At 33.7% G+C, this 12229-nt stretch overlaps 1 protein-coding gene across 1 annotated transcript; it reads right to left on the bottom strand.

The window, feature by feature from the left end:
- Positions 1-1572: 1572 nt before the first annotated feature.
- On the bottom strand, positions 1573-12229 carry LOC104590448 (Phosphoribosyltransferase family protein). The gene is made up of 7 exons (XM_010249119.3): positions 11985-12229; positions 9984-10299; positions 5588-5683; positions 3166-3234; positions 2949-3077; positions 1989-2088; positions 1573-1901 (listed from the first exon to the last, which is right to left on the bottom strand). Exons 1-7 carry the CDS (start codon positions 12098-12100, stop codon positions 1768-1770), a joined length of 960 nt encoding a protein of 319 aa, XP_010247421.1. The 5' UTR covers positions 12101-12229; the 3' UTR covers positions 1573-1767.

The raw sequence follows: 12229 nt of genomic DNA, 5'->3' as shown, positions 1-12229 counted from the left end.
ATCCTATATTTAAGACATATTTTTTATCATTAAATCCACAACATTAATTTTAATAGTATAAAAACAAATATTTTGAAAAATAATAAAAAAAATTTTTTCTTCCCTCCTAGTGGTGGGTAAGCAATTCAACCATTTAGGGTCAAATGTGTTAATAAATAATGCCATAATTAAATAATAAAAAATTAAAATAAATAAAATATATAATACAAAAAATAATAAGAATTAAAGATATCTCTAATTTTGTATATTCATTATACTAAACAAAAACAAGTATAAAAATATAAGAAGTATTTTTATTAATGATGAAAATGGAATTCCAAATTTATAATCAACCTAGAAATAAAAGGATGTCATAATCAGATAATAAAATTTTTAAAAATAAAAAATACAAAGAATCACAAAAAATAGAGAAAAATATGGGCACATATCTAATGTTATATTTTTATAAAAAATAAAATATTGGGTGCATCTCTAATATTATGCATTTAGTATATTGAACAAAAATAAGGAGTTTTTGATAAAATAACAAAAATAAGTATTAAACATAAGAAATAATTTTATTAATAATGAAAATGTAATACAAAATTTAATGTAATCCTAAAAATCAAACCTTTTCTTTTTTGGGTGGTGGGTTAGTGGTTTGGGTCAAATGAATCAATCGATGATATGATATTTAAATAATAAATCTTTAAAAAGATAAAAAAAGTATAAGTAATCCAAAGAATATATAAAATATATATATATTAATTATATCAAACACAAATTAAGTGTAATAAGTAAAAAATATTTATATAATGTTGATGAAATATATAATTAAACTCATCTGAAATCAACGCTATTTTCTTATCTAGATGGTGGGTCAATGATCCAACTTTTTAAGGAAAATCATAATGTCATAATTGAATAATAAATATTAAAAAAAAAGATAGAAAACAAAAATGAAAAAGTACAAAATTTTGTCAAAAACATTTGAGAATATTTCTAATGTTACATATTCATCATATTAAACAAAATAATTGTTAAAATAAAAATTATTTGTATTTATGACAAAATACAAAATTTAATAATAATAATAATAATAATAATAACAATAATAATAATAATTGTTATTGTAATTTAAAACTTCTAAGTGCAATGCATGCACACATTGCTAGAAACATTTAAGTTTGTTTTTAATCATATTGTTACTTTTGTTAATTTTCAATTTTTATCTGTAAAATTTAAGTAATTAATATGAAGAAAAATATCTCATGTGCAATGCACGTACTTAATTACTAGTATATAAAATATACAATAATATGTAATATATAATAAAATAAACTTTAAAAACTATATTTGGTTATTAATGGAATGGACATCAGGGTATTAAAAATATATTGTTCTAACCAAGTTTAAACCGTTTCCATGCCAAAACAATTTGATTTTTTCGGTATGACAATAAAAACAGTTTGATTTGGTTTGAGAAATTCTCAGACCGTATTTTACTGGTTCAGCCTGGGATCTCCAAAAGCATCCGTTAGCTGTCCAGGTTACCAATTCATGGGTTCAACCATCCACACTCTACATCCAAGATGACAGACTATAATGGTGAAAGATTTATTTACCTGCGACATTAGTAACTTCCACCTAATAAAGCATACCAATTACATTGTTGGGTGCATCTCGGAGATGCCTCATGAATATTTGATGATCATGTTAAAAAAAAAAAAAAAGCTTTTGCATGCATTTCCTCATCCCTGTTCACTAACTGAAGACCTGGAATGCATTTCAGATTTGGAGGGCATCTGCTATGGACCCTGCAAGACTAAGAACTTCAAAAGGAGCCTTGTTTGCTATAGCCTTCACAGTTAGGGGGCAGGAATCTGTGATCCAGAAGTAGGTGAACGCCTTCTCTGAGTTCTCTGAAAAAATGGACTGAAATTAGAAACTGAAGAGAAAATAATTAATAAGAAGGCTATGTCTGAGTAGGTAACAATAAAAAAGCATACCATCGTCTTTGTGGGTGAACCGCTGGTATGACATCTTGGGGAAAACTGCATGGGTGACATAAGCACTAACCTTTGCAGCACCATGAGCAGACAAAACTTTCTAGAAGAGTCACACAAACACAAGTATCAGTACAACCATGATTACTTAAAATCATGTTCACATTTAGGTTCTTGTTTCTCATGACTGCGTGCCAACCTCCTTTTGTTTTTTCATGCTAAAGATCAGTTAGTAAGATCAATTGGATTTCTAATGCAAAGACAATATAAAATGCAACTCCATGAGGAATGTGAGGAAAGGGGGATCAAACGGTAGTAACACCAGCAGCCATAATAAAACTTAAAGAGAACAATGGTCTTATTTTTTCTATGTAAAAATTAGGAGCACAAAAGACCATAGTCTAAAGCTCAAGCTCTGATCTCCTGAGCACTTGATCGAACTAGTTTTCCCAAGATTGAAATCCAATGTTTCTTAACTTCATCATCCAACTAGTATTACAAATATATCATTGTTTTTTCTTCCCTCTTCCCCTGTTTTATACAGCCAAAGGCAGTCAATTAGGCGATCCTACAGGGAGAAATCACCAACTTGGTTATGCTTGGCACATAAACTAGAGGGAGAAATCTTTAATTCTGCAATGATTGGACGAAATACTCTCCAGGAGAAACATCAATGGGTTTCAAATTATCATATTGAGTGGACCAATTGGTATCAAGAATACATCCTTGCAATTCCCAGTCTCTAAAAGTCATATCCTTAATGCCACCAACCCTTGACTTTGTACCATGCTCTAGTATTTGGGACCCTCCCTTTATATTTTTACAAACATTGTAACTATCAAAACGAACAAAACAAATGCAATACACAGACACACTCAAATACTTTTGTTTTTTAATACCTTTTACAAGGCATACTGGCACAATGACAACAAGGTATTTATTACATGTTTACACAATTCATACCTGACATTCAATAAGTGTTCCTCCTGACTGTACCAAGTCATCAACAATAACCACGTGACGACCCTCAGGATTTCCCTCCTTGAGGCGAACAATCCTCTTATCACCTTCACGAACCTTGGTGCACACAATCTGCCCATTCAATAAGAACAAAGCTCCAAATTAATAGCACCAGTCAACAATAGTAAACCAAACTTGAACATAGGGGAATGAGCCCAACCATTGGAAAATGCTGCAACTGCTTGTAGAATCGCTTCCATGCTCCATCGTCTGGAAATGCAATGCTGATCTAGAACAATTGTTAAAGATCATCGAGTTAAAAAATTCATGCTGTCAAGGTCAAATCTGATTTAGGGTCTGTTTGATTTGCAATCGGAATCGGAATTGAAATCCTCCAGAATAGGAATTGGAATGGTCCATTCCCATAGTCTGTTTGGTTCAGACAGGAATGGGAATGAGAATTGAAATCAACAGGAATGGGATTTCATTCCCAAGGGAGGGGCAGGGCCATTCCAGCAGGAATGGGAATGGGATTCCAATTCTATCCGACCAAACAGTTGGAATTGGAATAGTCCATTCCGATTCCAGTTTCAGATCCCTATTCCCATGAACCAAAATGCAAAAAAATTAAAAATACTAAACATAATATAAGAAATATTAATAAAAAAATAAACTTAAAATTTAAAATAAATATTTTAAAAAACCTATTATCTAAAATTAAAATACATAAACATAACATGTAAAGCATATTCATATGAAAATTTAAAAATAAAATCAAACATATAAAACATTTTCAATCATGTAAAACCCACAATTTCTTTTTTCCTCAATTGCATTACTTCAAAGTTCAAATAGCTAATGTGATGTAAAACATCTTGGATTCTTGATTCTACAAGCCACCTTTGTACCAAACCCCTTGAGGCAAGCCCAAACAAGTCCATGTTAGGGTCTTAAATTCTTAATCCTTACACAAAAAAAAATGATTTTATAATTTTAATTGTCTTTTAAGAGGATATTTTACTAGGATGAATGAATGAACAAAATTAGAAAATAGAGGTTACTCCACTTCAGCCCAGCCATTAAGTTCAAAAGAGAGCAAAAGCACAAAAAATAAAAAAGGCACACACCTGGTCTGAAGTGCAAGGTGCATGCCTTAAAATGCGCCTTGCCTGAGTGCCAAGGCGCACCTTTTAAAACACTGCTCAGATCCTCGTATAAGAGATCCAAGTCCAATCCTATAATAATTGGACCAACATGGAGATTCAAGCTCCTAATAATCAAAGATGTTTGTTTTGAAGAAAAAATAAATAAATCCTAAAACTTAAACAAAAGCTACACCATTCAGAAACCACATCAACAAAATCTTCTATATTAAACATTCATAAAACCTTCTACCAAAAACAAATAAAATTAATATGCAGAATAGCAGAAGTTGGAAAATATATACAAGTACATATATGCAGATTTGCAAAAAACTGTATGTCAGTGTGAATCTTAGAGAGAGAGAGAGAGAGGACCAAAGTATGAGAAAATCCAAAACATGTTCTGATCATAGGCACATAGAGGTGAAGATATTTTCTTTAGGATCCATACATCCCTTATCCTATTGAAAATAATAGTGAACACAGTAACAAACCATGTAAACAATAACAACAAAGGAACTAAAGAAGCAGTAAAAACATTTTTTACTGGCATCACATTGAACATTTCAACAATAGTGTCGCGTAAAGTAGGAAATGGGTCCAGGATTCATTTTTCTTGGATGCCTGGTGAGATAACAGAACCCTTTTTTGAAATCTTTCCAAAATTATATGCTACCACAGAAAACAAGGAGGCAATTGTGATTCAACTATATAAACTAGTTGATAACAATGCAGCTTAGACTGCAAATGGGAACCCTTGGTGCCATCTAAACTTGCTTTCATGACTTGGACTGCAGTCTAACGGCTAAGCAGGAAAAATTGATTAGTAGAGGTAAGGAAAATCCCACTTCCTGCTGTATGTTTTGCAATTTGAATTTCAATTAGCAAACCATCTTTTTGTTCATTGCTCAATAAATTCTAAATTGGGCTCATTTCCTCCAATTTGTCAACATCAGTTGGGTCTTCCCAAGAACAGTTAAGAAGCTTTGATTGAAAGGTTCATCTATTAGAGTTCTTAAATAGGAGGTGTAAGATAACTTATCAAAAAAAAAAGTGCAAGATACTAAGACTGCTTGGAATTCCATCACTCAGCAGTAAATATGGTCAGTTTGGACTCAAAGGAACATGACAATTTTTTTTACAATAATGTATCCCGGGAAGATGAAATTTTAAGGAGAGCGGTGGCAAATGTTCATGTTCACCTTTGATAAAGATGAGATTTTAAGTAGTGGACCTGGTGGGAAGGGTTCACTCTTCACCTTTAGTAAACAAGGCATTCAAGGATGTTCCTCTTTGTTCCAATTCTTCTTTGGACATTTGTTTTTGATTATATCCAAACTCTTATCTATGTTAAGTCACTCATCATATAGGGATAGCTTGATCTCTTAGTATAACTCTTGCAAGTTTCCCTATTTAATGCATACATTACATTACTGCCTTTCAAAAAATACCAGCAAAATTTATAAATTTATGTTGGGGTGGAAGTTAAAATTTACTCACATTATCAGCATCAGGAAGCTCGTTAAGACGTTGCTTCAACAATGGTATCCCAGTTTCAAAACAAGGCAAAACTTGATCGCTAAAATAAAACCTTTCCTGTGTAAATCAAGAAAGAAACTTCTGAGACCAGAATCAAAATTTACAAGATTGAGCAATAAAGAAAATTTTGACACTAGGATCATGTTCATCATGCTGAGAGCACATGCATGTATGTGCAGGCATACCATTTACCCATTCCCAAGGCATATGAGCACCCCCCATGGTAAAATCAAGAATAGGGACTGAAGAATAAAATGCCAACATAATTATAATCAGTTTAGATGTAGACATAAGTTCTAGGATCAATTTTTAATATTTGAAAGGCCCAGTTGATAAATTAATCGTTTACATAAACAGCAGCAACAATAAAAAGAAGCTAATAAAGTAATAAGTACATGATGCTTACTTTTTGTTTCTTTTCTTTTTTTTTTAGTTTTTTTTTTCTTTGGTTGGATTGATAAAAAAAATTGTATGAAAGACCAAAAGATATATAAGAGCATTCAAGTACAGTATAAAAGAAATAAGAAAAGAGAGAAAAAGACCAGAAGCTTTCAACAAACCAAAACACCTTGATGAGCTATATAAAAAAGGAACCTTGACTAAAGAAGAGGTTAGACAACAAAAATAACCAACAGAAGCCCAACTCAGAAAGAACAGATCCCCCAAAATAAGGAAATTAGAACTATGTTTCAAACCCATACTAAAATGACATCCATTTAGAAGTTACTCATCCATGCTTTCCCCTCCCCCAAACTTTAACTGTGCCTATTGTCCTTTCAGGCGCTCCTTTTACCTTGCAACTCTAATTAATTCATTCAAAATCTCATCACAGTTCGTCTACTCCACACTACACTCTAAGTACCACAAACCTCTCACTGCCTCCACAAGCCTTCTTGACCTTATGCTGTTAATGATCATGATGAACAAATAATTAAAGTATTTGATCCAACCCCCAACACCTGGAAAAATCCCACTTCCTGCTAACTTTAGCAGAGTGATTATTAACTTAAAAATAGACTTTTGCTCTTGATTGACCTCCTGCTCATTCACTATCAACTTCAAATCATCAAATGAATCAAACTCCCCAAATCCTTCATTACCACTCCAAGAGTTGGATACAGTTTTCTGAAAGGAAATAAAACTTTTTTTTGATAAGCAACAAAGGGAAAATATTCATTAAACACCAAGCAGCACACGAAAAGTACAGCCAAAAAAGCGTACAATGCTGGGCCTCCCAAGAGGCCATCCACAGCTGACAACAGAGAAAAAAAAATACAACAAAGCAAACTAGCAGCCGGTCCTGGGCATCCCTAATCTAAACAAGATTTGCCAACCCCAGCCTTAGACAGAGAATCAGCCAACATATTAGCATTCCTAGGCATCCATTTGACTGAAGCACTCAAATCAACACCTGGAGTTTGATCCATTCTGACTATAGGTCTGAACTTTCAAGGAATTTGGTCTTGCCTTGTCATCCAGCCTAAAACCAGTCACCTTCAACTTCCACATTCCTTAACTCCTGCCTAACCAACAACTTCAAACCCTGAACCAAGGCCAAAAGTTCAGCTCTAGAAGAATTTCCCTGTCCCACTGGGCCTGAAAAGCTTAGTATGATACTACCCTCATGGTCGCCAAATGACAATCTACCTCCATATGAAATCTTCTGAAGTTTCTTTGCCACAGATTAAGATACAAAGATGACTGCAGAATGCTTAAAGCTTATTGGTTTTACCAATCCTTTACAGGCACTAAGTTGTAGGGAAACCTATCCCCACTTCTCTCATCAGTTGTTAGACTTTCCTCATCAAATGTCTATACTGCATAGAACTTTGCAACAATTTTTCAGCCAATCCATCACTACCTTGGAGTTCCTTCCACCTCTATATTTCTAAACCAAGGTCTCCACTCAGCCTTGGATCTTGAAGGATAGTCAATATTTGAGCACTTATCATATTCCCAACACCTATTGGTCTAGAAAATATGGCTGTTATTTCTTGAAGGTTGTTTCAAAACACTCCTCCAGTTTTGGCCAACCCTGCATTGCCCATACTGCATCTCTCAAAATTTAGCTTTAGCAGATTGTTGTTTGGTGGGATCCACTCCACTGGAAGTGTTGATCTTGTTGTAGGTGATTTTTCCACCAATAGCCATCCTCTCATAATGTCATCTGTAGAGAAAGGGGCAAAGATATCTAGTATTCTAGTGTTTCTAGCCAATGAACCACTCTAACCTAGATGTTCTCTAATAAGACTTCCCCTTAGAATGAGATTTCTCTAAAAAATCTCTCACTCCTTTCTTCCCAAATGGTCTATAAAATCACTGCCCTTTGTATAGACTTCCAACATCTTCAAGAAAGTTCCACCTGCAATCAAAAAGAGAAAAAAGGCCACTCCCAAATACAATATGCAAACACAGGCGACCAGTAAATGGAAAGTTGGAAATTAGATTGACCATTTGCATTACAAAGAAAGCATTGATGTACATATCATTCTTTCTTTCATATCAAATTATCAATAAAATCTTAACCATTTAACAATTTAAAATGTTATAAAAGAAAACATTTATGGTGTAATAAATCCCAATATTGTCTTCTTTTTTGTAAGATCTCACAGGTGTCAATTTTCAGGTGATGGACCTCCCAACAAAATGTCCTAATTTTTGTGGAACCAACCCATTCCAAATAGCCTTAACTAGGAGAGCCTTGGAGACTTGGGGTGAGAAGGGTATTGAAGAAGGATTCACAAGATAAGGAAATCAAAAACATGCTACTCTTTTGTAATGTCTAAGACTAAGAAATCATGGACCCTTTGAGAAAATGACCCATATCAAATGGAAGTAGTAAAAAGATACAATGAAACCATCCTCCTGGTATATCTGATCCCTAGTAAGTCTCCCCTAGTAACCTTAATGGTTTAACCCCATCTAGGTTGTCATTCAATAAAATTGCAGACCTTGGAACCAACTGAATGAGTTCACTATGGACACCAAGCACATACAATCTAGTGCCACTCCATAAATTCAGAAATTTCCACATTGGATGGTCCTTTTCTACTCCTAATCTCATTCCTGCTGCAGTTTCGCTTCTGGGCATTTACTTCCAACTCTGGCCAAAAGTTGGTCTTGTAGAAATTTGTGATACAACTCAAGAAAGGATCATTAACTTTGTTTATATTGTGAAGAGGACACTTGACAATTACCAAAATATAGCAACCAAAGGAGGACATAACCAGAATATATTGGTTATTCTACAAGGGTAATAATTTTACAACCTCTGATTCTCATGCACAAGTTGACAACATTATAATATCCACACACAAAGATTCTCCCAAGCAATATAAATAATCCAATAACCCCTTCAGCTACCACACATTCTTCATATCAGTGGGAACAAAGACTGCCATAACAAACCATGAAAACCTTTCCTGCTAAATGAATCTAACTGAAGAAAAAACACCGCAAACCACTAATGCAAGATGATTGAGAATTGAGAAAACACGCATTCAACTGAACCTCTTCTGACCCCTCCCCAAAAGAAAATGATAAAAAAAGATGGAAGAAAAGAAGAGGAATTTAAAGGACTGCCATGTGCAAGTGTTTTGGTGAAATTGGCACTAGCAGAGGGATGGAAACAACACCATTCTAAAGAGAGGCTTGAAAACTTGAAGACAAAGGTGATTGCACTTTATTTCATCATGGAAAGAAACAGATAGGTCTATTGATAAAAAAAAAAAAAGAAACAGATAGGTCTGGGGTTTACAAGTATTTATTGATCTTTCAAATTCTAAAAGGTTGGCTTCTGTTAGATGTCCATTCTACTTTTTTTATCTGTAAATATGTAGACTCCTAAATATAAAATTATGAAAAACTTCCCCTTGAAGTCAGATTTATTAAGTACTCAATATCATCCGTTTTATCGCATAATTGTAATTTATATTAACTTATTTATGAGATTGCACTAATACCTTAAATTTAGAAGATCAGAGCCTAGGCACTGACTAGTCATGACATAAACTGGAGAGGCCAAAACAATTAATCACCTCATCACCTCACAATGTTGATAACACTGCTTGGGGCCTTCAGGGGCATTCTTGTATAGTATCTTTCATATAGGATGTTAGAGTGAAAGGTTGGTCTTTCTTTCTTTTTATTTCCATTTTCCTTTCCCTGCTCGGTCTCATCTCTTCTCATTGTTGTTTTCTCATGCAATCAGATATTAACCCTTTTTCTATCAAATATTAACTTAGTAAACCTAACTCAATGCAAGATAAAAGAGTTGGATAGAAGAAAATTGACTCTAAAAAGAAGTAACAAATTATTGCTGAAGTAATTGTCCTATTTAATGATAAGGCAATCCAACCTGCAAAGCATGAATATCATAAATGACTAAACTAGTTGGACCACCCCTTGATACAGGTATGTTTGACAATATCCTTGCCATGGTAAATGCAGTCGCAACATCCCCTTCCTCTTCCATGCGCTCAAAAGAACCAGTTGGAAAGAAGGGTAAAACCAATGTGAAAGAAGCAACAAACAGCCGTGGCAGGGCAAATATGACAGATAACTGTTCAAAGATGACAGCTGGGGAGCTGAAGGATGCCAGGAAAGCAACATGTTGGCCCCGGATATCTTGGGCATTGTTAATGAAAAGGTTTGGGAATCCATCATCAAAGCTCCTGAGAAATGCACAGAAACAAAAATGTATCACTTATCTCTTAGAGGAAAGAAAATTAGACAACTAGAAACCGAAAATAATTTGCTTCTTTCAAAAGTAGTACTCTCCTTGTATAGCTCCATTGTACAATCCCTTGATGTACATGGACCTCTAATTAATTTTGCTGGTTTCTTAACATAAAACCTTACTTTTCAGGAAAAAACATAGTATTTTCTTTTCAGTGCACTCACAACAATGTTTTGAAGTTTGGTATAGAACAAACCTACTAAGTAATGGTAATTTTTATGTATATAAAGTTCCATTATTGATCTTAGCTAAAAAAGGTCTAATCGTTAGAATCCAATGGATTTGTAAAAAAAAATTACCAATATCATTTGCTAATAATAGTAAACATTTTCGTAGGTCTTTTAGGAATTATGACCACCAAAACTTTTACCATAAACACAGAATGACAATGATTCTAACATTGAATAATGAATGACAATAATTATGAACAGAACAAGAACTTTTAAAAGGAAAACTCTCATAGGAAAGGATGTTTTATTGATGTTGGGATTACCAAAATATACATAATGACAATTTCTTAGACATACCCTTTATACATACGAGAACCTATAGTGAGAATTATGCATGGGGAATTATCCAAAATAGAAAGAAAAGATAAAAGAGAACACATGGAAAATGACGATGAAAACTCCTGTATCTAGGTAGATGAGAGATGATACGAGAGACCACCAAAAGTCCAAAAAGAACAAAATTTTAAGAGAAAATGCAGAAAATAAACCCATGAAAGATGTCAGTAACAAAAGAGAACGAAATAAACAAAGAGCCTCCATGGGAAAAACAATCATTTTCAAGATAAATGCAACAATAAAGAGAAAGAAATGCAATATGGAGAACACTGAATATACAGATCGAAGAACAAGAAAAATGAAAAATAATTTGTTGAGAAAAAAGAGGTCAATAACTCAGTTTTTTTCTAAAATGAAGAAAAAAGACACCACATAAAGACTACGATTTAAGAATCAATGTCTAATACTTCATAACACAGGAATAAACGCAGGGAAAATATTCAAAGGCAATAGGAAAACCGTAAAATTACCCCGAGAACTCCGTGAAAGACCAAATAAAATACGAATGAGGAATACCCAGGTAAAGAAATGAAAAACTCGAGTCCTGTTTTCGGTAAATCGATCAAACGTATAGGAAAAGGAACAAGGATGAAGAAGAATTATTCAAATAAGCATGAAAAAAAATGTTGCATTAAACGAAAGAAGGAGGAATAAGAAAACAACAAAAAAAGAGACAGAGGAACATAAAGAGAACCAAAGCTCTTGAAGAACTGAAAGAAAATAGATAAAAGGGGAAAAACAAAGCTCCAATTTATGGACTGTAGTTGAATATAAGGAAATGGAATACTGTAAGATTACCATGAAGAACTTCATGAAAGAGTAAATAAAAGACGAACAAAGAAGATCCAGATATAGAAATGAAAAACCCAACTCTTGTTTTCTCTAAATTGTTCAAATAGATAAAAAAAAAATAAATGAGACTGAACTAAATATCTTCCAATGTGAACATCATAAAGGCTATATCAAATAAAAAGAATTTAGAACGAAAAAGAAAAAAGGAGAAACGGAGCGCTTCGAACAGTACGGTATTAACACAAATAAGAAAAGGCAAAACCTCCAATTAATGGACTGAAGTTGAATACAGTCGGATTGTGCAGCAACTCTTCGAGCAAGATCTTCATACTCCACACAGTGGAAGAGAAGAACTTGCTTCTTCCTCGCCTTCTCCATCACTACTACTCTTCTGTGCCACTGCTATTTCTTCGAAAAGTTAAAAAACGTTGTGCTTTACGACTTACGAGTGAGGCGGAGAGAGAGCCTACCAACCTCCAAACGCAAAGCTGCTGCTGCAACTATTTA

This window comes from Nelumbo nucifera, chromosome 3 (genome assembly GCF_055504915.1).
Source record: "Nelumbo nucifera cultivar China Antique chromosome 3, China Antique-T2T, whole genome shotgun sequence".
Lineage (NCBI taxonomy): Eukaryota > Viridiplantae > Streptophyta > Magnoliopsida > Proteales > Nelumbonaceae > Nelumbo > Nelumbo nucifera.
The sequence above is the reverse complement of the archived record's forward strand: the minus strand, read 5'-3'. Positions and strand labels throughout refer to the sequence as shown.

Bases quoted from the DNA above. Each gene is read 5' to 3' on its own strand.
- LOC104590448 (XM_010249119.3), bottom strand. From the start codon at position 12,100: ATGGAGAAGGCGAGGAAGAAGCAAGTTCTTCTCTTCCACTGTGTGGAG. The intron at 5,684-9,983 runs GTTGGATTGCCT...TGATTTACACAG, and splicing joins ATGATATTCATGCTTTGCAG to GAAAGGTTTTATTTTAGCGA. The intron at 3,235-5,587 runs GTGAGTAAATTT...CAATTGTTCTAG, and splicing joins AGCTTCCTGATGCTGATAAT to ATCAGCATTGCATTTCCAGA.